At 33.9% G+C, this 27891-nt stretch overlaps 1 protein-coding gene across 4 annotated transcripts; it reads left to right on the top strand.

Moving 5' to 3' along the window:
- On the top strand, window positions 1-27891 carry LOC111044764 (transmembrane protein 43 homolog). Of its 4 annotated transcripts, XR_005572970.1 has the most exons (9): window positions 5-270; window positions 2034-2103; window positions 6822-6954; window positions 13788-14017; window positions 14521-14643; window positions 15197-15437; window positions 19338-19518; window positions 21285-21728; window positions 24588-24721. XR_005572970.1 is itself a non-coding variant. In XM_039441360.1 (8 exons), exons 2-8 carry the CDS (start codon window positions 2048-2050, stop codon window positions 22350-22352), a joined length of 1029 nt encoding a protein of 342 aa, XP_039297294.1. In that variant the 5' UTR covers window positions 1-270; window positions 2034-2047; the 3' UTR covers window positions 22353-23589. The 4 variants fall into 4 exon arrangements, 3 of the variants coding, with proteins under 3 accessions (XP_039297294.1, XP_022185675.1, XP_039297293.1); XM_039441360.1 differs by lacking the exons at window positions 21285-21728; window positions 24588-24721 and adding an exon at window positions 22288-23589 and having other exon boundaries at window positions 1-270; XM_022329983.2 differs by lacking the exon at window positions 21285-21728 and having other exon boundaries at window positions 17-270; window positions 24588-27891.

Below are 27891 nucleotides of genomic sequence, written 5' to 3'. Positions count from 1 at the left end.
CAGTAACAGTTATCACAGTGAACGGAACTGCTCCAGCAAATACGCTACCAGCGAATGCGCATACTTCTCTATGCTAGAGGATAAATCCTACAGCGAGACGCGCGTGAGTGCATTGGTTTCCAGAACGGTCGATATGAACAAGTATCGATGAATAACATCGATATATCGCTGCTCGCTGTCGTCTGCTGTTTCGCTTGTTATTTTTCACCACAGTATCATCAATAAGGTCATTTTTATTAAATTTGGCTGATTAAATTGTAAAAATTATAGGTGAGTAGATTCAATTATTAAAATAAGATATTGTAAAACTCACATTATTGATGTGTTGTATTCATTATTCATTGAAACAACTTAATCATGCATGTCTCAAGTTATATTTATGTAGATAACTAGTCACAAGTAGTTATGATTGTTTCTTGTGTTCTTTTCACTTTCTTTCATGCTCTCAAACCCATTTATCTGTTTACTAAGACTCATTTTTCGCTAGGACACCAATATGAGACACCTGGAATGAGACCGACGTTCCCTGACTCCCTCGCGGCCGAGCGAGTCGCGGGGCATTAGTTCTTATGGAGCTTCTCAGATCGGGGACACCCGTCGTGGCACTAAATGATGGCTTTGGTAACAGAGTGGTACAAGGACAATAGATAGGCGAGTGGTAACAAGGGAAGTGTCAAGTGGTATCTAGGGAACGTCGGCTTCACACCTGGTGTCTCACTGGTGTTTTAGATCCTTGTTACATTACCAGACACCAGACTGGGATACTAGTGATCACATTGTGTCCTTGTGAGTCGCAAGTCACTAGGGACACCAGATTTCAGATTTTGGTGTCGCATTTGGCCTGATCAATCTAATAAGATCCATAACAACTAGGGACCCGTGACTCACTCGGACACCAAGAGTGGGAGAGTGAGCAGGTAGCACTGACTTCATTCCTGGTGTCTGTCTTATTGATGTCCCAATGTAATACGAGCTGCGCGCTCCAAGTAGATGCGTTTATGCACTACTATTTTTGTAGATTGAACTTAGCCTATCATTCAAAAACCAATAATCGTATCTTACTCAATCAATTGATATTTTGAATAGTTTATATTCTCATTAATAGAAATGTAAATAAATAAATTAGTAGATTGACGTACGAAAGATTCACAGATTTGTCGTACGTAAACTCATCCACTGTAAGCGTAGCCCAATGTTCAGAGTACAGAATGTCCGAACGAGTCACGGGGCTTTAGTTCTCAAGGCGCTCATTACACTAGAGTCACAATATATCTGGGACACCACTGAATCATCGCAGGGCATTAAACCAAATTGCTTAAACATCAGCTTGGAGTTCTAATTTGATATGAGGAATAATTAATTATTTTGGTTGCATCCTAAATATGTGTTTCATTTCATCTACTTACACAGGCACAAATTTATATCGATGTTCAGCAGAGAATCAATTATTGTTCCTCTCCGACTTCCGATAGTTAATATAGGTCGTCTAAATACTCCTATCTTAGCTCATTTGATTGACTCATATTTATAGCAGAAACTCTTATTTACTTACTGGGAAATAAAAGTCTAAGATTACGACGACTAGATTATGTCTGGGCAAACTCCAAGATTAGTAGAAAAACTAAACTAGATATAAAAAACTGGACGTACAGTAATTTTTTCTTCCAAATCGACGTATGAGGCTCGAGATTTCTGCTCAAACAACTGATTGCTATGTCATTTCTTTTGATATATTTGTTTGAATAAATGGACTCACAAATTTTGTTCATATTTTGTCTCTCTTTTTCCTAACTTCTTCTCCCATTCTTCCCTTTTCCGCTCCTCTTCACCCTTCATTCCTTACTTTTATACTCTCTACCTACCTATTACATGGGAAACCATAGTTGGCTAGGTATTTTTCCTCCTTTCTTTCTTTTCAGCACACCCCACCATGAAAAGTGCTATTCAGAACATAAGACGATAGTTCGATCTTTCTTAATCCAGCTTATGATAGAATAGCTTGGCGAAATAATCGTGTGTGGTTTACTTTACAGGATTTGGATAATGAATGTTCGTTTCATCACAAGTATCTCATCAGAGTTGCTCTCGTTTTGGAATCAGGATGTAAGTAGGCTTCTCCGTTCATGAGTAGAGCTTCTCCGTCATTGAGCTAATCTATCTCACTTGATTTCTCTTGTTTTTGAAAACTTTATCGTGTATTCACTTATCTCAGTATTTATACCAGTACCGGTAACCTATACTAGTAACTGAAGCCTGTTTGTGAGGACGGACTAAGTCCAGGTTGGTCAAATTTAAGTATTAACTTATAAAATGTAATTTCAGGTAGCCTACTATATATCAGGTGTCTATGGCCTAATTTGTGTTTCTCATACGGAAATATTCAAACGAATTCAAAAAAAAAAATTTTTTTTAATCAATTATGCGACTTGATGTACTCAAGTATTTTGTATCAAAATAAAAGATGGCGGATGAACTGAAGATTTTTTACATCTGTACAGTCACTCCACTGCCAAAAGTAAGAATTATACATTTCTGGCAAATTGTCAGTTTGCCAGACATCTGTATAATCACTGCCAAAAGTAAAAATTATATATTTCTGACAAATTGTCAGTTTGCCAAAAATATACAGGGTGATTATAAAATGAACAGTTTTTTCACTCCCTACTCTAGCCATTACTCTTAATGCAAACAAGGCTCTATTCAATTTACCAGTGACATGAGAAATATGAAGCTTCCACTTTGAATCACTCTCCATCATCAGACCCAAGAATGTCGTGGAATCAGAAGTTTCAACTCTACTTTGCGTATTCAAGTTTATTCCAAAACTTTTATAGTCTCTACTGAAGGGAATTACTTTAGTTTTTTTGCAGTTCAAACTAAGACTATTCTGAACAAACCACGAATCTAATTCAGCAAGACACCTCTCAGCCTCTCTTATCAAACATTCACTGTTCCTACTGGTGATTAAAGCTGTAGTGTCGTCCGCAAAAAGAGAGAGTTTGAAATTGACGTGACTCTCGATGTCATTAACATAGACCAAGTATAAGAGGGGACCCAATATTGAACCCTGCGGTACTCCCTGAGACATAGGTAACCAAGAAGAGCTGCATGTTTCATTACCAACAGATATTGACACTCTATGGAACCTCCCCGATAAATATGACTGGAACCAAGAGTATTCTTTCCCATTTACACCATAATATTTCAATTTGTGCAATAGAAGATCATGTTGAACATTATCAAAAGCTCCCGACAAGTCACAGAAAATATCCAGAGCCTGTTCAGAGTCATCCCTAGCCTTAAGTGTACCCTGGTTAATTCCGAAAACAGCATCTTCAATGGATCTGCCCTTTCTAAATCCAAACTGTTACTTGCAAAAAAGAGAGGATTTTTCAAAAAAATTATTGAGCTGAGTATGAGAAGCCCATTCAAAAACTTTCGAGAAAGATGAGAGCAGAGCTACTGGTCTAAAATTAGCAACATCATTCTTATCCCCCTTCTTGTACAAAGGTTTCAAAACAGCGTATTTCAACAAGTCAGGAAAATGTCCAGTATCAAAAGAGAGATTAATCAAGTATGTTAGAGGCTTAAGTATGAGATTACATGACTTTTTAATGATAAATATAGGAATGCCATCCCACCCCGCTGAACTCTTATTTTTTAAGCCTGTCATTATGCTGAGAACCTGCCCTTCCGATAATGGTTGAAATCTGAACTGTCTAATACCCCTATTATTCTCTATTCTATGTTGTCTGAATGCTTGTAGGTACTCTTTAATGTCCTCTAAGTTGCACCTATGTGCTTTGGATTTCCTGTTGAAGTGCTCATTGAAGCATTCTGCAACCTGTACAGGCTCGTCAACCAAAACTCCATCCGCAAACAATTTTGGGCATTCGTTTTTGAAAGATGAATTTCCCATAGTATTCCTTATTACCTGCCAAGTAGCCTTTGTAACATTATCCGAATGCTTAATCACACTATCAAGATATTTTTTCTTGGCCAAAGTAATTGTTTTTTTCAGTACCTTACTATACTTTTTAACATATAAATGAAAGCTAGGATCCCGCCTTGCATCATTCTTCAAAGACATTAACAACTCTCTTTTTGTTTTAAGTGAGATCCTCAAACCTGGAGTCAACCATTTTTTCATTGAACTATTCTTTTTAATCTTCATGGTTTTGATTGGAAATGCCTCCATGAAGCATCGATTGAATCTAGAGAAAAACTTCTTGAAACACAAATCACAGCTAAAGGATGTAAAACAATCTTCCCAAGTTTCCACTTTCAATAAATCTAAAAAGCCTTCAACATTTTTGCTTGAGAAAATTCTCTTACTTATATACCTCTCACCCTCACATTGTTTTCGACCAATAAGCTTGACAAATATCGCATGATGATCAGACAAACCCAAGTCAATCACCCCACCCACAACGCTCTCAGATACAACATTGGTTATTATGTTGTCAATACAAGTTGATGTAGTATAAAACGGCCCTGATTGAATTCTTGTTGGACTATTGATCAAAAGAGTAAACCCATGAGAAGAGAACACATTAATGAATTGTTTGCACTGGATCGAGTAATGATCCAAGACATTGATATTAAAATCACCACATAGAAAAATATTTTTCCGCATGACATCCGAACTCAATCTGCAAAGAAGTGTATCCAGTCGCGAAAAGAAGTCATCCAAAGAACTATCCGGTGTTCTATAGAGAGATACTACAACAGAACATTCTCTTTTACCACCACACAATCCCTCGGACTCAACTGCAGCAACTTCGAACACTTTCTCTGAAGAAAAACCATTAATATCCTCTCTAACCGTGACAGAAATATCATCCCTAACTAAGATTGCAACTCCCCCTCTTGTCTTACTTTCTCTACAAAATGCTGATCTCACTGAATACCCCTCAAGAGAGCTCAAAACCCCACAATTATCCCTTATCAGCCAGTGCTCGCTCAAACAAATCATAGCTGGTTTTATTATCACTATGTATAATTTTTACTTTTGGCAGTGACTGTACAGATGCAAACAATCTTCAGTTCATCCGCCATGTTTTATTTTGATAAAAAAATTGCAAAGCTAGAAAGGGAAAGCGCTATCTGCTTTGTCGATTGGGAATGAAAATGATAGAAAAGGATAGCAACATCATTGACAATTAAATAATGCCATTATAACGTGGACCTTACTATAGATTGCTATAGTATGTTATTACTTTGATCACTGAACCAAACCCATCAATTAATACTTTTTTCTGTTGGAAAATATTCATTGTTCACATTAATTATTTCTAATTCCTCTATCATCTCTCTGGAATAATTATTAATGAATCTTGTGCACATGCGAGATAATTTACTTTAAATTAACCTGCCAAATCTGAGCGTTTTTGGTTCAGTAGATTTTTAGTTCTGATGATTATGAATGAATGAGTGACAGACCCTGGTGAGTGAATGAATGAATGAATCGCTTTCATATATAGAGTATAATATGAATAGTCAGGAACATGATAGTTCCCGATATGATATTATCATCATAATAGATGATAACTAGCAATTTTGTTAATAGTTCCAAGGATTTGAGGGAGTTAGATTAGGTTAGATTAATGCCCGGTCTACACGACAACGATATTAGCTCAAACCTGCCAGGTTTGCGCTAAGTTTGCGTCGTGTAGACGGGAGATCGTTGTAAATTTCTGACGTCAATTTTTCTAGGAAACGATTATGTCTCATTTATCCATCAAAACCTAAATAGCTTCAAAATGAAGATAGAGAATTCGCGATTTCAGATTCGGATTCAGCACCCTCAAATTATAAATGTGCGAGGTCAATTCTCAAAAATACTCAAAACAAGGAATATTTTTTAATGGTTAATAATTATCTTATTTACTCTATAGTAATATAATAGATATAGTTATTCACTCTTCACTTGATAAGCAGTATTATTGTTTGTTATTATTGAGGAGAAGTGGGAGGAGGAGGAGGAGGAGTAGGGTGAGGAGGAGAAGTAGGTTGTGGAGGAGGAGAGGATGAGGAGGTGAAGGAGGAGTAGGTGGAGGAGGAGGAGGAGAAGAAGAATGTGGAGGAGGAAGATGAGGAGGTGGAGGAGTTGAGGAGGAAGAGAAATAGTTGGAGGAGGAGGAAGAGTAGGGTGAGGAGGAGGAGGAGGAGGGTTGAGGAGGTGGTGGAGGAGGTTGAGGAGGAGGATGGTTGGAGGGTGGAGGAGGACGAAGAGGAGGAGGGTTGAGGAGGTGTTGGAGGATGTCGAGGAGGAGGAGGAGGAGGAGGAGGAGGAGGCTCAAGCTACTATTCATCTCAAGTTTATAATACTGGTTTAGTTTATAATACAGGTTTGTGTTAAAGTTGGTGTCGTGTGAACAGAGGTTTGAGCAAACTTGGCTCAAAGTCAGATTTGCGTAAACCTGACTTTGAGCCAAGTTTGCGCAAATATCGTTGTCGTGTAGACCCGGCATAAGAATTATTTATTCATATGCAACAATATTTACTAGTTTCTACACTAATTTACATTAAATGACGGTATTGCTAATTTTATTCAGCGAATTTTCAAAGTATAAAAATTAATCAATGAGAATAAAGATTGAATGCAATAAGAATAACGATAGTATAATATTGTGATGTAGCTTCATAAATCGGACGTGTTTCAACAAATAAATTGTCGATTCTCTGAAAAGGATATATAAGAATATCCTTCCCAGGATAGAGGTCTTGAAGTTAAATAATGAATTGAAGTAATAATAGCTGCTAGTTCTTGTCATTTTATTTTTATTTTAAACACTTGTAATCTTATATTATGATTTCAGATGGAAGCTGTTAAAAAGCCAGCGTTTGTTTGAATTTATTAGCATCGATTGGAAAATGCGCAGAAATGCTGGAAACATTATTTTTGGCACTCTCCTCTTGGGTATAGGAATTTTTCTACTTTATTCAAACGAGGTGATTATATATGAATCTATTTTCAATTTGTTTATAGTAGTATATGCCCACACTAGAGTTAATATTTAATACACAGAGTGCTGACAAATAAACATCGTGGTTTTAACTCTTCATAATATATGTTAAAACTAACCTTACAGTTAAAAATTATTTGTAAAGTTCTGTTCGTAGGAATGTGCGTGCAATATTTTCGCCGCAATCTACTAGAATCCGTTGAACTGGTTGAAATTCGCTGTGAAGTAGCTAATAGACAGGGAAAGTAGAGACTTCAAGTTTCGGTTGGCTAGATTTTTTCTTCAATTTCCATTCAGACCAATTTCTTATAAATAAAAATTTATGAGAAGTGGACGTAATGAAAACTCATGGACTAATGGACTCACTCGTCAACAGTCATTTGTTTTTTCTACGTCTTTAAGCTGCTCAAGGGATTCAAAGTGAGAGCTTGCTATGTATGGGTTTGCCGGTTAACTACGAGTTGACGGCCAACTATGGGTTTACGGTCAACTACTCGTATGTTGTGTTTGAAGTGTGATACGGATGCTCCTGAACAGGACTTTTTATTATGTAACTCGTGTAACACAAAATGCCATTCTTTGTGTCAGTTAATGAAAGAGTCTAATTTTCGAAAAACGTCCAATGAAAATAAGGCCAAGTGGAAGTGCATAACATGTAGAGGAGACAGAGAGAGTCGGGCACGTCGTCGGCTACTGCTGCGTCAACAGTGCAGTCATTGTCCACTGCAGGCGAGGATGGCTCAAGGGCTACGGATAACAGACAATCGCTTTCTCAATTGGATTTACAGACTATTTCTAATGTCGTGAGAGAAATTGTACCTATTTGCTGAACTGTCTCCTACTTTAAAAAAGGATTTTTATTCTATGAAAGACTAGAATTCATGTCTGATGAGTTCGATTTGTTTAAAAAAGAACTTGTCAGATGCAAGGAAGAAATTAAATCTTTGAAGAAAGAAGTTGAATCATTGAAAAATGAAAATTTGAAGTTGAAAAATGAATTGTCCTATATGCAAGGCTATACTCATAGAGATAATGTAATTGTTACCGGCGTTCAATCTTTGGCTGATGGTCGAGTGTGTGCTTATCAGCATCTGGCCCCCTCTACAATGGAATTGTTCAGGGAAATGCGAAAACTAGCGATTCAGAAAGGCTATCAGTTCGTTTGGATTAGAGACGGGAAAATTTTCGTGAGGAAGGAATAAAGTAGGAAGCCGATACCACTAAGAAGTGCAATGGACCTTGAAACCATCTAGATAGATAGCAAACATTGATTTTTCATTTGGTTAATGTTTCTGTTTCAATTTTTTATGGAAATTTGTGATTTAGTAGACGATTTTGATAATATTAATAGATGTGAAACAATTAATTTGAATAGTTCAGGAAAAGTAGCTACATTTTTTGATTCAATATCATTGAACATTTTCCATTCAAACATCAGAAGCATAAACAAGAATTTTGATGAATTATGTTTGATTTTAGCTAGTATCGATGTGCAATATGATATAATAATTCTTACTGGGACATGGCTCTCCCATGATTTTGGTTTCGGGTTGAATAATTATAGTAAGGTTGTTAAACCTACAAAATTCAATAAATCCGACGGGATCGTGGCTTATGTTAAAAATGGAATAGAATTCGATATTATGAATAAATATAGATAGATATTGGTAATACTAATTCGTTGAATATAAAGATAAGATATGATAACGTGGAGTTGTGCTGTACAGCATTGTATAGATCACCTTATGATACAGAAGTTATTGCTTTTTTAGAAGATTTAGAAATTTTTCTGAATCAAACAGCTTGTTATGAGAACAAAATATTGATTGGAGATACAAATATAAATATACTGGGTAATGAATGACCTCTCACATATAAGTTATAAATACTTGAATATGCTCTTAGAGTATGGTTATACTAAGTATCTAAGTATATGGTTGCTCTAGACATTCACAATCTAGTGAATCTGTATTGACCATTTATTTCTTAAATATAGGTAATCACTACATCCAGCTATTTGTAATTGTTAAATTACAGATCATGGAGCTGTTATGGGACGAATACAATTAGTGGAAAGTAATTTAGAGACAAATGAGAAGCCTGTACATTATGATACATCTTTATTAATTTGATGATTCCCTTTTCAAAATTAAAATGAATAATGAGTCATGGAATGATGTGTACCTTGAAAAAGATTCCAGGATAGCCTTCAGTAGATACATAATACTATGGTAAATTAGTTTCTGTTTTCTACTCATGTTTATCTATGAAGAGTTGAAGAAATAATAAAATGAAACAATTGAAACCTTGGATAACCAATGGTTTATTGAAGTTTATCAGGGAAATAAATAATATGTCACTTAAAATAAGGAAACAATCGTTTAACACAGTTTATCCTAACTTTTATAAAAAATATAATTCTATTCTGAAATATCTTTCACGTTCTGCAAAGGAAACCTTCTTTAGGAAGAAGTTTATAGATTGTGGAAAGGATCTAAAGAAATTGTGGAAGACCATTGACGAAGCTACTGATTCCAAGACTAGGAATAATAATATTATCCAAGAGATTACAACCCTCGATAATAGAGTAGTAAAAACTACTGAAATGGAGAGATGGCGGAGGCGTTAAATACATTTTTCATAAATGTTGGGAGAAAAATTTCGGATAGGGTCAAAGAGGCTAATGCAAGTCATTTCGAGAGTATAAAAGGAAGAAATCGTTCTGTAGGTATTTCTTCTTCTATCCAGTTACTTCCCAAGAGGTTCTAATTAACATTCTGGGACGTAAAAAAGGGACAGCTCCTGGTGTAGCTGGGATTTACTCTAAATGTTTGATTGAAAATTCGACAGCAATCTGTGACCCATTAGAACACATTATTAATCTATGCTTCTTGCAGTGATATTTTCCTGAAGAAATGAAGAGAGCTACAGTTATCCCTCTTCACAAGAGCGATGTTAGGAAAGGTAATAGAAAAGTCTGTCAAGTCGAGACCAATATCCTATTTTGAAAAATATGACATTCTATTCAGTAATCAATATGGCTTTCGAAATTAATTTGAATACATCAGATGCTATTTTTTAAAGTAACAAGATAAATTTTAAGCAAATTAAAAAATGGAGATAAATGTGTAGGAATATTTTTGAATTCACCGAAAGCATTTAACACAGTAGGAGTAGACCATAAAATTTTGTTGAATAAATTGGAAGCTATTGGGATAAGAGGTATTGCTTTGGCATTGTATTATTATTTTGTAATAATATTATGTTGTGCGAAATAAATTAATTTTTTAATTGAATTAAATTGAAATTCTTTGAATCGTATTTGAGCTGTAGGAAACAAGAAATTAGGGTTGACAAAAAGACTAGTGGATTATTAAATGTAAATATTGGAGTTCCACAAGGTATGGTGCTCGGGCCGGTTTTATTCTTGATATATATTAATGATTTATTAAATATCGATTTACCAAACTGCTCCTTGTACTCTTTTGCAGATGACACAGTTGCTGTAGTTTGGGGGGAAATCTGGCCAATCACTTTCCAAAGAGCCAATAAATGTTTTAGTGTTAAAAAGTCCTGGTTTAATAACAGCCTCCTACACTTAAATATAAATATGACAAAAATTCTCGCTTTCTCTCTGTTATCAAATGGTTTGCCCCCTGCAAATAATGACTGTCAAATAGTGTCTCATGATGCAACTTGTACTAGTACTGACTATTGTTGTGGATGTCCTACATTACAGCATGCGAGGGAGATAAAATATTTAGGTGTAATATTGGATGTGCATTCACGTTGGAACTCACATATCTCACTTATTTGTTCAAAATTTAGGAAATTAATTTATAATTTGTTCAATTACTTAATGTTCTAACCATCTATCAATTGAGAATGGTTTTCATGGCACTGGTGCAATCAATCATCTGCAACCACTCATTATTCTTCATAAAAAATAATCAACATATGTTTAAAGAAACCCATTAGTTATCAACTGAGTTATTTTACAATGATTTTGACGTTTTTTATGTTGTTTTGTTATATGAAATGAATCTTTTGAAGTTTGTGTATTTAAGGCGGTCAGAGTTTCCAGTTATAGAAGAGCATGGATATTTAACTCGCCGAAATGTTTCTATTAAACTAAAGAAACCCTTTACTAGAACTAGAGTAGCATCCGCACACGCTTTTTATAGGGGACTTCGTCTCTTCAATAATTTGCCACAAAATATAATATCTGAGACAATGAATTATAATTTGTTTAAAAGTAAACTTAATAACTATTATAAGCATATTTCTTCTTGACAGTCGATTTATGGCGATTCATTGTTTAGTTAATATTTTTCACGGAATATCATATTGATTTAAAATAGAAAGTATTCAATTCCTAACTAGTATTGATATGGAAGAATGAGCTTCATTAGTGTATATATGTGATGTGGAAAGCAAATAGGGACCAGTTGTCTCAAAAAATCAAATTTGATATATCATTTTTCCCCAATAGTGGAGACTATAAAGAACAATTAGAAAAAAAATCAGATTGATATCTTGAAAAATGACTGAGTTATGCCTATTCAAACATAAAAACAGGGCAATGTTATAACTCCATAACGACTACTGGTCCCTTTCTACAACATTACATGTGTTCATATAATCGACGAAAAAGTCGACTATTCAATCGATTCTGACCAACAAAGGAAATGTTACTGCATGATAATCAATTAAAAACTCGAAAACGATATTTTTGACCCTAATATCTATTATTGTCTGCCCTGAACATTTTACTCTTCCAACAACTGGTTCCTTTTCGCTTTCCACATCACATATACTATTTATATTACTCTATCATGGAATGATCAAGTAGCATGTATTTCGGAAAGAACGAATTCCACATTGTATCAGTTGAGTAGGCGAAAATTTCTTATTCCTCGCAAAGCTCAAATTATTTTAATAAAATCTTTGGTAATCCAAATAATTTATTATTGCGCTCCTGTGTATTGTAGCATCTCTCAAGGCCTTCTACATAGATTACATGTTGTTTTTAATAATTTTATCAGATTTATTTTCGAATTGAAATATGATGACCATGTTACCCTATTCATACAATCAATAAACTGCAAGAAAATCAATGAAAGAAGAGAATACCTGATCTGTTGCCTACTGTACAAAGTATTAAAATTCAACACACCTACTTATTTAGTCGAATCTTCCACTTTCATGAGAAATGTGCATGGAAGAGTTACAAGAGGAGGATATTATACTTTGCAAATCCCCTTACATGGAACCACTTTGCTTAATAATTCTTTCTCTGTATCTATCTATCTATCTGGACCTATCATCAATACATAAGATCTTATTCCGTTAGAAATAAGAGAGAAGAAATCTGTAGAATAATTTAAGACATACTTGATATCATGTTATATATAGTTCAACATGGAAGTGTTTCTGTAGTTAATTTCATTTTGCTGTTTCTATTACTTGGAATAAGACCTGTGAATTATTGTAACTTTCTTCCCTGAACTGCTGTTTATGGATTGTATTTTTTAGTAGCTTTTCATAATTTCTCTTTTTTAGTTTCTTTGTATTGTTATGGCTTGGCTTGAATACAGTTATTAAGGCTGTGCAAAGGCTAAAAATAAACTTTCTACTGATGATATTTTTCGAAGTTTTTCTATTTGTATGTCATCAAGCTATCAAATTGAAAAAGTTTTCTCATAAATTTTTTTCCAATCATTACTTTTTGAGATATGAGAAAAAGTTTCGCGCCTAGAAAAAGTAAAGCGCCTGAAGTTTTAATTTTTGGGACAGACATTTCAAATCGGTAAGAGATAAAAATCCATGAGATTTAGAGGATAATTTTTTTATAGTATTGTTGATTGACTAAAACAATTTTTTTTAAATATAAATTTTTGAGAAAGTTATTAAATTTATCAAAAATGACCAAAGTAACCCAACTAAAATTTATTTTTGGAAATTTTTAGTAAATTGAATAACTTACTCAAAAATTGATATTTTCAAAAAATGTTTTTTTATTCCATCAATAATACCATACAGAATTCATCTTCTATATCTCATGGATTTATCTCTTACCGAATTTGAAATGTTCTGTCCCAAAAATTTAAACTTTAGGCGCTCATATCTCAAAAAGTAATGATCGGAAAAAAATTTCCTGAGAAAACTTTTTCATCTTGATAGCTTGATGATATACAAATAGAAAAACTTTGAAAAATATCTCAAGTAGAAAGTTTATTTTTAGCCTTTGTACAGCCTTAAGATTTTTATAACGAAGACGATTATAGATATAAGTTATTCTCATAATTTTCTGCTCTAGCTATGTAAACTATTATTTTTGTTCTGTGAGAGCATGGGAGAGAAACCTCTTCAACTTCACTCATATCCGAAAAATAAATCGATTCATTCATTTATTGCAAACTTTGTTTAGGGCCCGGCCACACAGAGTGAGATCTGTGATCATACAGGATTTTTCATCTACAGGATTTGAAATGTTTATTCACAGGATATACATCCTATAGGATTCTATACAGGATGTTTTTCTTAGAGAGCGATTTAAGATGTTGACACGTGTAGCCCTGTACCCTGTAGGATCAAAGATTGTCTGGGTGTGGCCAGGCCCTCATTTTTCAATATATTATCTTGTACGATCTTTATTAATATTTCTTTCTTATTTAATTATTCGTGGGCTTATGTTTTTGTTTGGGATTTGTGCACCGTAATTCATTTATAATTGTCTTAATGAAACAAAATTCTTGAGGGGTTTCCTGTGTGCCCTCAGATTGTAGAGTTATAATTTTATTTATTTGTTTTTCAAAGATGAAAGCTGTGGAAATGACCAACTCTTTACACGATGCATTGAATAGTGTAATTCAAGTGCATCTGCTTGATCCGATCTATGAAATAAATGAGGGCATGTTAATTTATATATGCGGCCCTATTCAATTGGATGAACCTCTCACTGAACCTGAGTATGGTATCTCCGTTCCCGCCGTCAAGCTTAAGCGCCGAGTCCAAATGTACCAGTGGGTCGAGGAAATTACTAAAAAGTAAGTTGTTCACATTAGTTATATAAATAAAAATGGATGTAAGTTCATATGTTCTCTTTGGATTTAAAAAGTACTTGGCCGATCGTGATGAAATAAGATATGTTATGTGAACAACGGGGAAGGCTTTTGACCAGAGATTTTCCAGACTAACCAGACTTCGAAAAATATCGGTAACCTTTTACGTATTGAAGTTGCAGAATTTGTCATCAGTAATCCATTAATGTATTCAGTTAAGACAATACATTGAAATCGGACTTTTCTCTGATTCAGATAGCAAAATAGCTGATCGAAATTCTTGCTCATACTATTCATATAAGAAATAGAAAAATAAAGATGAAGACTCTTCTCATAGCTTTATTTTCATGTGTAGCAGGTTATTGTGAATTAGGTTGTTTTTCAATTATGAATGATGTTTACGAAGTGTTTCGAAAGCATTGAAACCAACTGATAAATGTAATAAATGTTCTTAATATTATGATTTTTTTCAATTTTGTAATTTGCAGAGCTGTTGATGATACTCTACCAACAGCTGATTCCTCATTCTCAGCTACATACACTACTGAATGGAAAGACAAACTAATTGATAGCAACAGATTCTTCAATACTGCGGACCATCATAATCCAACGTGAGTCATTAAACATTTTCACCTAAAATGAATACAGTACAGTTGAGCTTTATTATCTAGCACTATCAATTTTTTCAATCATATTATCAAAACTAGTCATACTAACCTTGGAATATTTGAAGACAGAAATAAAAATGTATTCATATTAAATGAAAAGACTAAGAAATTGTCGAAACCACAGATTTCATTAAAAGTAGAAATGCTGGTTTCGGTTGTTACACCATTGTAACAAGCACGTCAAATAAACGCCAGGGAAATTTGGAACAAAATTTCTCTTTATATGAGAGTTTATCAGGGATTGACAATGGTGTAACAACCCTAACCGGTTGTCTTTTAATAAAATCTGTGGTTTCGACAATTTCTTGGTATTTTTATTTAATATGAATAATTACAATATCAACTTCTCAACTACGGTACACAAATAGTGAAGAATGTATTCACATTACAAAAACAGTTGGCCCAGGTATGAATCTAGGATGTGTGAATCTGATTTTTTGTTCTCGATTTACTGCATACATACGCGATTTTGTGTGATAGGGACTTCTGATTGCAGGGAATTTCCGTTGAAAAGTGCGATGTATGTGAGTGACGTAGTACGTTTGGGAAGGTACACATTGAGTACAGAGCTCAAAGATAAGTTTTCTGATTTTATATCTGTGACCAGTGATGAGAGGCCCGAGCGCCGTGATATAAAGTTGCACGTTGGCCTGTACTACCATAGTATCGATGTTTGGAATCCAGAGGTTGGAGATATAAGAGTGCAATTCTCCTATGCGGGGCCACAAGGGGCTGTTGTAAGTACTATTTTTATCTATAGTCAGATTCAAGTTTTAAATCAGTGGAAATGACCACTTCACCTTTTTCATCGTCTTATATATTAGATAGCTGTGGTTCAAGTTAGGCCTATCCCGGTAAACCTGTTGCTGATTATTTTCATCTTATTTGTTGATGTTTTTATAAAAGATCTCAAATATATTTTATCAGTCAAGAAAAAAATATATTTCTATTATTTAATATATCTTCATAATTGAGATCGAATAGTTTGGTAGTTTATTATGAAGGGATGGACAATGAAGTATGTATGATTTGGAATGGCTGTTAAACATACTCATTTTTAACGAAACTAAACTTTTTTCTCCTAGTACGTACCTTGGATGTTGCCATCTTGATAATTAGAGAGGAAAAAAATTGAAACCATAACGTTCGGAAAACATCATTTAAAAAAAATCCGTTTTTGGACAAACACTCCTGTAGACAGACGTTGTTAGAAGTTGACAGAGTGCCATGCAAGAGATAACCTTGCGTTATCTGCCGTTGAATAAACGTTGGTGGATGAAGATTCAAGTTCTCTGTATGTGATTGCTGTTTTAATGGCGAATAAATGACTGTTAATTATGGCATTAATCGAAACTTCATTATTGGCCCTTAATTTTTTGAGAAAACGTCACTTTCAATTCAGATCGTTATCTAACAATGATGCATGATTTTTTAGTCACTATGAGAAGATCACATATCAACCCCAATACTATAATGGTTCTAACATGCCATACATCGAGAGAATTCTAAGGCAGAACTTCCCTGAAAGTTCGTTGCGTGGAGATGTGGAGTGGCCTTCTCATTCACCGGACCTGTGTTACCTTCAGACTTTTTTTTTATGGGGCTACCTCAAAGCTCTGGTTGAGACAATAACACAAGAAATTCGAGCAATAGCTTTTGCAACGCTTTTGAGAAATAACTTTTCACAACGTCTACATGAGTGTATGGACGAAATCGGCCGCCATCTAACACATGTTATTTTCCGTACTTAATAAATGTTAGAATTTTTCAATTCTTAATAGTATCAAAATGGCAACATCCAACTTAGATGCAGAAAAAACTGAGTTTTGTTCAAAAATGGGTATTTAACAACTATTCCAAATCCTACATACTTCATTTCCCAACCCTGTATTCCTACAATTCGGCAACGGTGTGGATTTGTAAAAGGATAGAGCTCTATACATTGCCTGATGACAGACAGGAATAGCTAACCAACGTTAATAGATGCTGACTTTATAACGTGAATCCTTTCATCTAAAATTATATTCCTAATTAATGACATCCTGCTTTGGAATAATTTTATTCATGTTTTACTGTTTGTTCTGCTTATCATCTATTAAGTTATTACAACATGCTACTTTATTTTTTAATTCTAGTTCTCTATTGTTCATTTTTCTTCTATCACAACATGGATTTGTGTAAAGTGCTCTAACTAGCAATAATAATAAAGTGTGTATTAATCTTGTAAGCAATTTTCTATAGACCCTACTCACTCACAGACTCTCTAGTTCTAGATGAGGAGTTTCACTCAAAAAAATTTCAATTGTATTTGTCTTTTATTTTTGAGTATAAAAATATTTTTATTCAATTTCAATTCAATGTCAATCTATCAATTCACCTGGACACAGAAGTCTTAATTTCAAAAATTAAGTATTTCAACATGAATATGCTACAGAATGATCAAGGAAACTTGAAATTACGAAAATTTGTCGAACAAATATTGATGTTGTGAATCTCTCCAAGAACGGATAAGTGTTAATGGAAATGATATTCTTCGATTTTTTTCAAGATTTAGAAAGTTTAAGAATATTTCAAATTTCAACTTTACCGTTTCTTGTAAAAAACGTTACAGTTGTATGACAATTTCGCATATTTTATCCCAATGATATTGCTCCATATCATTTGGAAATTCCCTAGCCTACTGATAGATATGCTTCAATCTTGCTTTATCAGATAATATTACTCTTACTTTAAATTATTATTAAAGCTAAAACATAATTTTCATACACATGAATAACGAAATCTATCATTATTTTCCCAGAATGAATTTCATCTTATGTAATTAAATGTACCGATCTTTTAATTTTAGAGCCTTGGCCTTATTATACAGAATTTCAGCTGTGTCACTTGTTAGCGACATGCAGTGAAGCCACCGCAGTGGCTCATGTAAGCCATAATAGTCACGAGGACACTAGTCTTAATTAAGCTCATTAGTTATGGGTTCAAAATCAATTATTGTTGAGGCTGAGAGGTAGAGGGGACTAAAAAGCTCTTACCTGTCTAATAAAATTTCGATTAAAACAAACCTTGCCGGTCAATTCGCCGGTAGGCATGGATGTTTGATCATCTCATTAAATCACCCACGCACAAGCAAAAAGTTCATGTAGGCATGATCCGCAAAAAACCATGGATGAACAAATAGATTTGACTGAAATCGTTCCCTAGGCAGCTTGCTCTGTAAAAATATAAATAAGTGTCAACTAAAAATCATAAATTGTACATTGTAATTTTTCATCGTAGTAATTTAATAATATCGAAGTTTAGCTATGATAAAGTTACAGGTAATGAAGAGCAATACTTTTCAAGTCGGGTGGCAAGTAAAGTAAAAAATATAAAGCATGCATTACTTTTGACAAAACTGTATAAAATAAAAGAATCCGGTACAAGAGAAAAACTGTATAAAATAATAATAGGCTATACCGGTACATGACAAAACTATAGAAGTACATTTATAGTACTTGTGAATGTGATGTTTATACTAGTGAGCATGTACTGTAATAGATAAATTGGCAATTAGTAATTTTCTAATCATATTATGCTGTTGGAGTCACTTTTAAATAATTTATCCTTAGTAATTGTATTGAAAACATGGCAACATCATAACGAAGTAAACAGGTTGCCTTTTAATAATAATTATTTTTAAAAAAATTCAATTGACCGAGCGAAGTGAAGTCTAAGATTCAAGTCGACGGTTTTGCATTTCTCTTTATATATTCAAATGTTTATATGTTGCGCATTTACAGCGAAACGCAGCAATAGATTTTCATGAAATTTGACAGGTATGTTCCTTTTTGAATTTCGCGTCGACGTATACATAAGGTTTTTTTTTTAATTTTGCATTTCAAGGATAATACAAAAGGAAAAGGAGTTTCCTTCGAACACCAATATTACCGTAAAAATCAGACTATAGAATTATTCATCATAAATCAGCTGTCTAGTGGACTATAATACTACCCATTCAAAAACATCGAATATATATCTTGAAAACGTATCTTTCCATCAACGTTAGTAGACAGTTGTCTACTAAGTTTGTCTTTCCATGAGCTGAGGCCATGATTCTAGTTTGGAGTTTGGAGTTCTTGATAGAAAACATTTTTTTTACACTTTTCTTTTTTAATCTGATGATTAAAATTGCAACAAATATTATTGAAAAGAAATTGATTTCTAAAATCATGAAAAGTGAGAAATGAATTTTGTAGGAAATCAGCATTATGGTAGTTTATTTTGTTAATTTCAACACACCGATTTTTCGCCAACATGACAACACAGGATGTTCTCTGATGGGTTGATTGGATTGGCGTATCGACGGCAGCCAGACCTGATAACAGCGCTCACACTCACATTCCGGGACGACACGTCATGGTACGATAGGACAGAAAGCTATGTTTATTTAGGATTTTTTCTAGACATTTTAAATTGATAAATTATTTATTAATTTTTGAGAAACATAACAACAGGTCAATGTTACTTACTGAGCGCGAGGTCTACTGTTCACAGAACTACTAGTTTATATAAATGCAATTTCTCAGTAATTCCCATCTGTAGGTTGCCTTTTGATTAATTTTGTTATTTACATTTATACTGTTTGTGTTTCTTAGGTTACAGTCGTTGGGAGACAAGTGAATTCTGAACTGCAAGGAAGTTTGCTAGCTCCAGGTAGAGTTCCCGTGTATATGATGCTGTCTCAGCAGCATGCAAATCATACCTGGTTCACAAGGCTGTTCCGCATATTAGCATGGATGTTGGTGTATCTGGGTGCAACTTTCCTTCATCATCTAAGTAAGTATTTATTTTATTTTCCTGTTAACAGCAATATTAATTAATATCGAACAAGTTTATTAATATTGCCATGCTACCAATTTATCCTAAATAGGTTGGATAGCATTTCTCACCTATTAACCTAAAGGGAGTTATCGGCTCCAAAATGGTAGATTCTTGATAAATTATGAATGGATCTATTGCTTATGAATAAGAAATCCAGTTATCAGAGCAAACCAACTTATAATTTTCATAAGAATTTTGGCAATATAAAATACAAATCCACAAAACAATACCTTACACACTTAAACATCTAGCATCATTACAAGCTAAAATACTTATCCATTTATATAGTTGAAAACAATGGCTATAGGCTTGTAGACACACAAATTAAATTATACAAACTTAGAACACGATAAAACTGTTCAAATCTCAAATTAAAACATTATAAATTTCAATTAAACAGAAAAATATTCAGAGAGCACAAAATTAGAACACCATAGCCAGCCATCATTTTTTAGAGAGAGCTAACAAGTACAGAGCAAAGCCACACCTCAAACCAGTGACGACGTTATGAACACATCATTGATATTAAATTCCAAAAAATTATAAATTACAAGTTTAGAATTTACATTTTACATTTGTTCTCAATAAAACTTTATTTCAAAACTGTTATTTTAAATTTATATATCATCTATATTTATAATGATCTGTTAATTCTGTTAACTCTGTTTCGGTGATACCATGGAATGTGCAACACAATTATTTACGATAAATTCTCAGTTAAAAGTTGTCCACATATCGATTACTCTGATATTTACTATCAAGTTTTATAGATCTCGAATTGAAGATTCGATTTTAATCGAGTAAAAATGTAATATTACAATATATCTATATTCTTGTTCCGACATATGAATATCATCTTCTCACACAAATCAACTTCTAGACCTACGCTTTTATTTGTTTTTCATGACTACTCCGTTTGTCTTTTAAGAACACGACATGTTTCGACACAAAGGCAATTCTCAGGTCAATATTATCATAGAAAATCTATATAAAATACATTCCTATGCATATTCTATGATATCATCGAATGGAAATACATCAGCTGGAATCTAGAAAAATAAGTTATCTTATGTATATATAACATTACCAAAATTTTAGTCTGGGGAACACCAACAGTGATTAGGTAAAAACAGTATAATTGTTTTTTGAAAAGTAAGGGTTTATCACGTAGTGAACGTGGAAGTCATCAAATCAAGTAAAATTTGTGGAGATTGAACATTTTGGAAATGTATCTACATGCATCTAACGGGAATATCGATGTATTGATGAAAACTGTCTATCAGAAACAGGTTATTGTAACTGTTAAGATGAATTTAGTCTACCATATTTTTTATTCACTGGATGGTGTCCTCATATATTTTTTATATATATTATGTCCTCATTTTTATAAAAAATAAAAAGGCCTTTAGCCTATATCACAATACAATATCAATATCAACAATCACATACAAATTAGTCAAAATTACCATTATTGAAATATTCATTCACATCATAAAAGCAATCTTCTATTGAAAATTCTTAATTCTTTTTTAATTTTTTTGTCCTCCATCAAATCGCAAATATATTGTGGTAAAATATTTTAGAACTTTATTTAAAAGGCCTTTAAACTCATATGACTGGCTTTGTAAGAGCATTATTCATTTCTAAGATTTGATTTATTTTGTGAGTTGTGTAAATTTATGTTTTCATGAATAGGAAATAAATGTAAATTTGATTTACAGAACAAAAATCAGGCAATAGAATATGAAAATACAAGGTAAGCTTATAATAAGCTGTGTGATGGTGGCTTAATATGTACAGTAAAACTGCTGCCATCAAGCGCCGCACATGTGAATCGGCACATTGTGCAGCTGAGTAATCGGCGCAGCACTTTGTTCAGATCGGCTCAAATCTCCTGTTCGAAAAATGTGAAAAATTCTATTCATCCATTGCATGACCTTGATACCTTGAACAGTAAGGGTTTCAAAACAATAATAAAAAATGAATTGGTTAGAACACAAGCAGTACAGTGCGTCTTATTGCTTTTAGTTCCCCCCTCTCTCTCTCTCTCTCTCTCTCTACCTAGCTCTGTCTATCTCCCTGGAGGAGGAGAAGGGTGCTTTCTCCCTGCAGAGCTGAATGAGACCCCTGTCATCATTAAAACCGCAACGTTACAACCGCATCAAGTAAGTCAATCTGCATTTTATGTATTTTCCTCGGTCCTCCGTATTTTGTAACCCCTCATAGTTACCCCGCTCTGTTCAGATAGTCCTCTGGGCCGGATGTAATCAGTGTTCCTATTAATGTACAGTTTACTGATAAACTTTAATATTGATCTTGTTTATTGTAATTGTGAATCGTATCCTTTGTATCAAGGTCTGAAAGATTGAAATAAATTTTCAAAAACTAAACTTCCTATGTTAAGAACTATGAAAATATTACAATCTATTTCTGTAAAACTTCCAATTTAGTTTTCTGATCAGCAAGAAAAACTATCTTAGCAGAAAATTGTACGAAAGTTATTTTGCAGTATTGTAAAAATTAGGTTATTAGCAAATCACAACCCTGTTCCCCTGTTTGTGGGCATGTGGGCATAACTCCCAGTGAAAAAAAGCTATTGCATTTCTATTATTTTGTCGTATTTCTCTCAAAGTCTGTAATTCCAAAACGTGTTTCATTTTTCAACCAAAACGTGCAATATAGTTGTTTGTAAAACGCTTATCGTTTTTCCTTATTGCTTCCGAGATTGTTCTTCCCAACTTCCAATCGGTTCGGTTCAACGCTCATGCGCCTTGAGAGAGCACGAATAGGAGCAGCAACTGTGAGCTGGCAAGCGGTGCTAGCGTCACGTTCACCTGGAGGGAGAACGAATAGGAGCAACGTCAACCTGTGCAGACATATGCAGCCTTCACCTGTACAGGTTAAAGAGAGAGAGTGAGAGTGAGAGAGAGAATGAGAGAGAGAGAGAGTGAGCGAGTAAGACAGGTGAGATGACACCGAATTCTACCCCATTCAATTCGCACTGTACTACTCAACCCACAGCCCGACAGCTGTTCGTAGCAATAACATTAGTCTACTGTTATAACCTCCAAGCGTTCGTTGTTTACCTTTTCGTAATGACAGATCCTCCGGAAACTAGCTTAACAGAGTCGAACATTAACGTATCTGTCCTAAATCAAACAACAATGGACAGTTCTATTCAATACAAATTGCTCTCCAATAAGCGCTTACGACTTATTCAAAAAATAGAATTCACGTTGAAAAATATCCAAGGTAAAATTTCTCAAGCCATGATCACTAAAATTGAAAATGATTTTAGTCTTTTCGAGAATATTAGCGAAAAATTTTTGAATTATCAGTTGTTTATGACATCCAAGATGCTTCCCTGGATGAAATTCAATCAAAGTACGACGAATGGTATCCTCGTTTCATTCAAATGTCAAAACCGCAAACTCCTGTAACCCCCACTGTTAGTAAATCAAATATTCAGCTACCGCGAATTCCACTCACAATATTCAACGGGAATGTCAGCAAATGGAACGAGTTCTACAATAATTTCAAATGCCTTATTCATGATAATGACAGTTTGTCTGCTGTTGAGAAATTCCAATACTTACGATCAAGTTTGAGAGATTCTGCTTATGAGAGCATTTCAAGCATTCCTTTATCCGAACAAGGCTACTCATTAGCATATAAACAGCTACAAAGACGTTATCAGAACCCACGTATCTTATCAAACTATTTTATTGATCAGATTCTCGATTGTAAAAGTGTTACAAAGGCTGACTATAATTCAATTCGGCAATTCATTGATGTAAATCAAGCGGCGATTGAGTCATTGAAGGGTCAGCAAATTGATGATCATTTCGATTTTGTATTACTATGATTTTGAATCGTCATTGTTGCCTAATGAAATACCGAAGTGTAAATCTTCACTAGATTTTTTGATCAAAAAGTCAAGAACTAGTGAACTTATCAATGCAACCGGAACATCCACGTCAGTTAAATCTAATTCTAATATCGATAAGCCAAAAAATATATTTAATTCTAGCCGGTACGTTGTAGCGCTACCGTTCAAAGTAGAAAATGTAAATTTAGGTCATAATCGAATCTCCTCTATGAAAAGGTACTTCTCTCATGAGAAAAGATTGGCACCGGACAACCCTGTGGCCATTGGCAATAGTCAAAGCGATCCATCCTGGCGCCGACAATATCACCAGAGTGGTGACACTTCACACCGCAAGTGAGGTCATGAAGCGCGTAGTTAATCGCGTGATCGTGCTTCCCATGATTAATTAAAATGTATACAGATCTACAACACTAGGAAAATGTTCCAGTGTTGTAACAGACTTTTTCTGAACTCTTAATTTTGTGTTTCTTCATTCAGTGTTATAATTTGTTGTCTCCACCTACTCATTTCATATTCTACGTTATTTAAATTCCGTTGAAACGTAATTTGGTGGGCGGAATGGTTAGAACGCAAGCAGTACAGTGCGTCTTATCGCTTTTAGTTTCCCCCCCTCTCTCTCTCTCTACCTAGCTCTGTCCATCTCCGAGGAGGAGGAGAAAGGTGCTTTCTCCCTGCAGAGCTGAGTGAGACCCCTGTCATCGTTAAAACCGCAACGTTACAACCGCATCAAGTAAGTCAATCCGCATTTTATGTACCCCGCATATATGCATTTTAGTTACCCCGCGCTGTTCATAAATTATTGAATGTCTCCGCATATTCAATTGCGGAATTTATGGCTCATTGCGAGCAAGTAAGACTGTCAATTTTTTAGTCTTAGATAAGTTCTAAGACTAAGACTGAAATCGTTTAGACCGATTGACGAATCTACATACCCCTTTTAAAGGTGGTCAATAGATGATTTAATAATAATAATAACTTCCCAGTCTATTTTACTGCTGCAGGATAGTTACTGCGCATCTAGCCTCCTTCCTCTCCCTACAGTAGGAACAATTTATAGCCATAAAACTCCAGCAGTGTCTGCGAAGCTGGGGCCTGAGTGGTGTATAGAATTAATTTGCTTATTTGTATTTTTCAGTAAAATGTTACAACAGAATCGGACTGGATGAGAATTGGTTGAGTGTGTCAATGTCATTCTGCGTTGGACTGGTGGTGACTGGCGCTGTCTGGTATTCTCACCGTCCCTGGCTGGGCTGGATTCTCTTCTCAGGAGCAGTGCTGCCACTCTTGTGGCCATTTGTAAAACGCCTGCATACTGATGAACATTATCATGCTCTCTAGACCTCCGAGTTTTATTCCAATATTTGAAAACCATTCTAGTAGTTCTTAGGTAACACTTAGCTTATCAGGGTCCGTCTAGTAATTATTTTTTATATGTAGATGTAGAGTGAATAAAGTATCTTGATTTTGCGAGTAAAGTGTCAGTAAACGTTATATATCATGATGCACAGATATATGTATATATATATATTTAAGTATAAAAGAGTTATTTCATTGAGAACTCCCCAACTTGATAATAGCGAGTTAAAGTCATTATCTGAACACTTGAAAATCTGTGCATTGCATCATGACATATAACGTTTACTGACACTTTACTCGCAAAATCAAGATATTTTATTCACTAAACATATATATATATATATATATTATATATATATATATATATATATATAAATTATTTATATATATATTAATGTTACCCCTAGATCTCAACAAAACTTGCAAATAGACATACACTTCCAGTATTATATTACCTTAAAATTTCTTGTACTCTATACACTTATTTTGGGATAATATACTAGTGTATAATATAAAAGTACAAAGTGTCTCATAATATTAAGTACTTTTAGAATTATAGCTCATTAAGTTTATGGAAGGAAGGCTGTAAATGATCTCAAATCTTTTGTTAAGTCGCCGTCTCTTGACTCGTACTGAATTTATCCAGCTCAAATTAGAAATTTTTATTTTTAATGAATTTGGCAATGCAATAACAATAGCTAAGCCATTTAAAATTTTTATTGGACATTCCAAGAATGTTCTGCATGTCTATTTAATAAAATTAGGATGATTATGATGATGATAATAATAATACAGTAAAAACGTTTATTAAATCAATCAGCTACCATAAAAAGGCTGCTTGACAAGGTACCATATAAAATATTATGCATATGCAGAGTAAATTTCTCTACAGTTAGTGGCGGTTTCAGTGTTACCAACAATCTATTTCTAGAAAAAAGTTTTTAAAACATGTGACACTCTGATGAAATCATGCCTTAAGTCGGCAATGTTAAATCCCAATGTGACTTTTTGAAATAATAATTATTTTATCTTTTTGCTTGTCTTGTTTTTGTTTATGCTTGCTTTTTGAGTAAATAAGTTCTGAATAGAAGAAGAATGGATTAGTTTGATGCTAGAAATGGAAGGTGATACACGTGAGAATGCAATTTTAGATTATTCCAATTTTGGGTACCACTTATCTTCAAGCATGTGTGGGTTATGATTTGTTTAGTGCAAAAACTTTAAAGCGAATCTCCCGTAAATTACGTATTTTCAAAAAATCATGAAAAATTCATTTTCAATGATAAAGACATGAACCTGGTGTTAAAATATTCAGAATATCAAGCTCTATCAAAAATGGCAAAAAACGAGAATCTCAAAATCTGACTGACGGCGTGGTTTCTTTCTAGAAGAAAGCCTCTCTAGAAACATTGTAAATTCATTTGAAAAAAAAACCAGGTTCACATAATAAGTCATCATATCATTCTACCTTACTTAAGATAAATTGTCTATATTAATATTTATGTCACCCCTACATACAACAGGATTACCGTTTCTTTGCACATTCTTAGCACTGCTAGCGCTAACTGGTTGTGGGTGCGAATCCACATGGACATGGATCTCATAAAATCAACCACGCATTTCCTAATACCCACGCACAAGCTCAAACGCAGAAGCTCATGTGGGCATTATTCGCGAAAAAATTATAATAAATATAAGTTAATTATATAACATCAAGGTGAAAATGAAATTAACTTTAAGGCATTTTAATTAGTTCAATCAATCAATATTTTATTGTGAAGAAACATAATAATGTTACAAACAACGTGATGTACAATAGCCTATACAAAGAGCAACTAATTACGCGACAGTAAAAACAATATAGGGTAAAACCTATCTCAATTACTAATTACATTGTATATATATCAAATAATTCATGTTTTTTGCGGCCCAGAGTAATAGGACTTGAGCATCACTGCATAGCGGCCCAGCACAAGTACGTTTACAATATTTATTGAATGTTTATTACTAGTTTTTTATGTTTATAAAACAATTATGATGGTAATATAAAACTGATTTTCCTAGTGCTAGGCCTACTTCATATTTTCAAACGATACATATAAATGTAAGTTGTGGACCAGAGCTTTTGATTTTGGAGTGGGTTTTGAAAATATTTATGTTAGTAAAACTATGTGGATGGGGGCATGAACAGATCTATTGTTAAATATTGGTTGAACATTGACATGGCTTGACAGTTATTGTTTCCCATTCCACCGGCGTTGAAGGAGGGGTACTGTCTCCCTTGACCGTTCCATGCCCCCATTCAGATAGGTTTTACCCATTATATATAACTTCTTGCTTGTTCTTATTGAGCAGATAGAAATAAGGTGTTGGTTTACAGTATATACAGTACTTTGTATAGCATAACCTGCGCTTTTATAAAGCTATAATAATTGCTGACTTATTGGATTTCAAATTTTACATCATTTTAGTTAAGGTGTGACTTTATTTAGTAATTAATAGAAGAGTGTACATGAAATAAATTTATTTGGATGGAGTGTAGGCCTACAGTTCGTTATCGTATTTCATGCACACTGTTCATGATATATTTCAAATTAATTTAAGTGAAAACATCAAGTAAATGTGTTTGTATTTGATGTATGTACAATTTAAAGATACTCCAACAGCAGCTAACAAAAGTAAAACCTTTTTTACAAAAAGTTCAATCTCTTATCAAGAGTAGGCCTAAGAGCATTGTACTTTATCCTTTATTGATTGATTCATACAATAAGTGCATCATCAAAATGATAGGGAGAGAAAAAATAAGGTACGGTAACCTTGTGCTATTCCTTAATTAGAACTTTCAGTGATAACTGAATATGAGAGAAATTTCATTTACAATTCCTTAAAAACCTCAATTATTCTCTACTGCATAGTTTTTGAAAGTGTGATTCGTGAACTCATAAAAAATAAGGTAACCTTTTGTTTTTACTTAATTGAAACTTTCAGTGATAACTGAATATAAGAGAAATTTCATTTACAATTCCTTAAAAACCTCAATTATTCTCTACTGCATAGTTTTTGAAAGTGTGATTCGTGAACTC

The sequence above is a fragment of the Nilaparvata lugens genome, chromosome X (genome assembly GCF_014356525.2).
Source record: "Nilaparvata lugens isolate BPH chromosome X, ASM1435652v1, whole genome shotgun sequence".
In the NCBI taxonomy this organism is placed as follows: domain Eukaryota; kingdom Metazoa; phylum Arthropoda; class Insecta; order Hemiptera; family Delphacidae; genus Nilaparvata; species Nilaparvata lugens.
Note: the sequence above shows the minus strand (reverse complement) of the source record. Positions and strands in the feature narration are given on the sequence as shown.

Bases quoted from the DNA above. Each gene is read 5' to 3' on its own strand.
- LOC111044764 (XM_022329983.2), top strand. From the start codon at position 2,048: ATGTTCGTTTCATCACAAGTATCTCATCAGAGTTGCTCTCGTTTTGGA. The intron at 14,644-15,196 runs GTGAGTCATTAA...TTCTGATTGCAG, and splicing joins GCGGACCATCATAATCCAAC to GGAATTTCCGTTGAAAAGTG. The intron at 19,519-24,587 runs GTAAGTATTTAT...TGTATTTTTCAG, and splicing joins AACTTTCCTTCATCATCTAA to TAAAATGTTACAACAGAATC.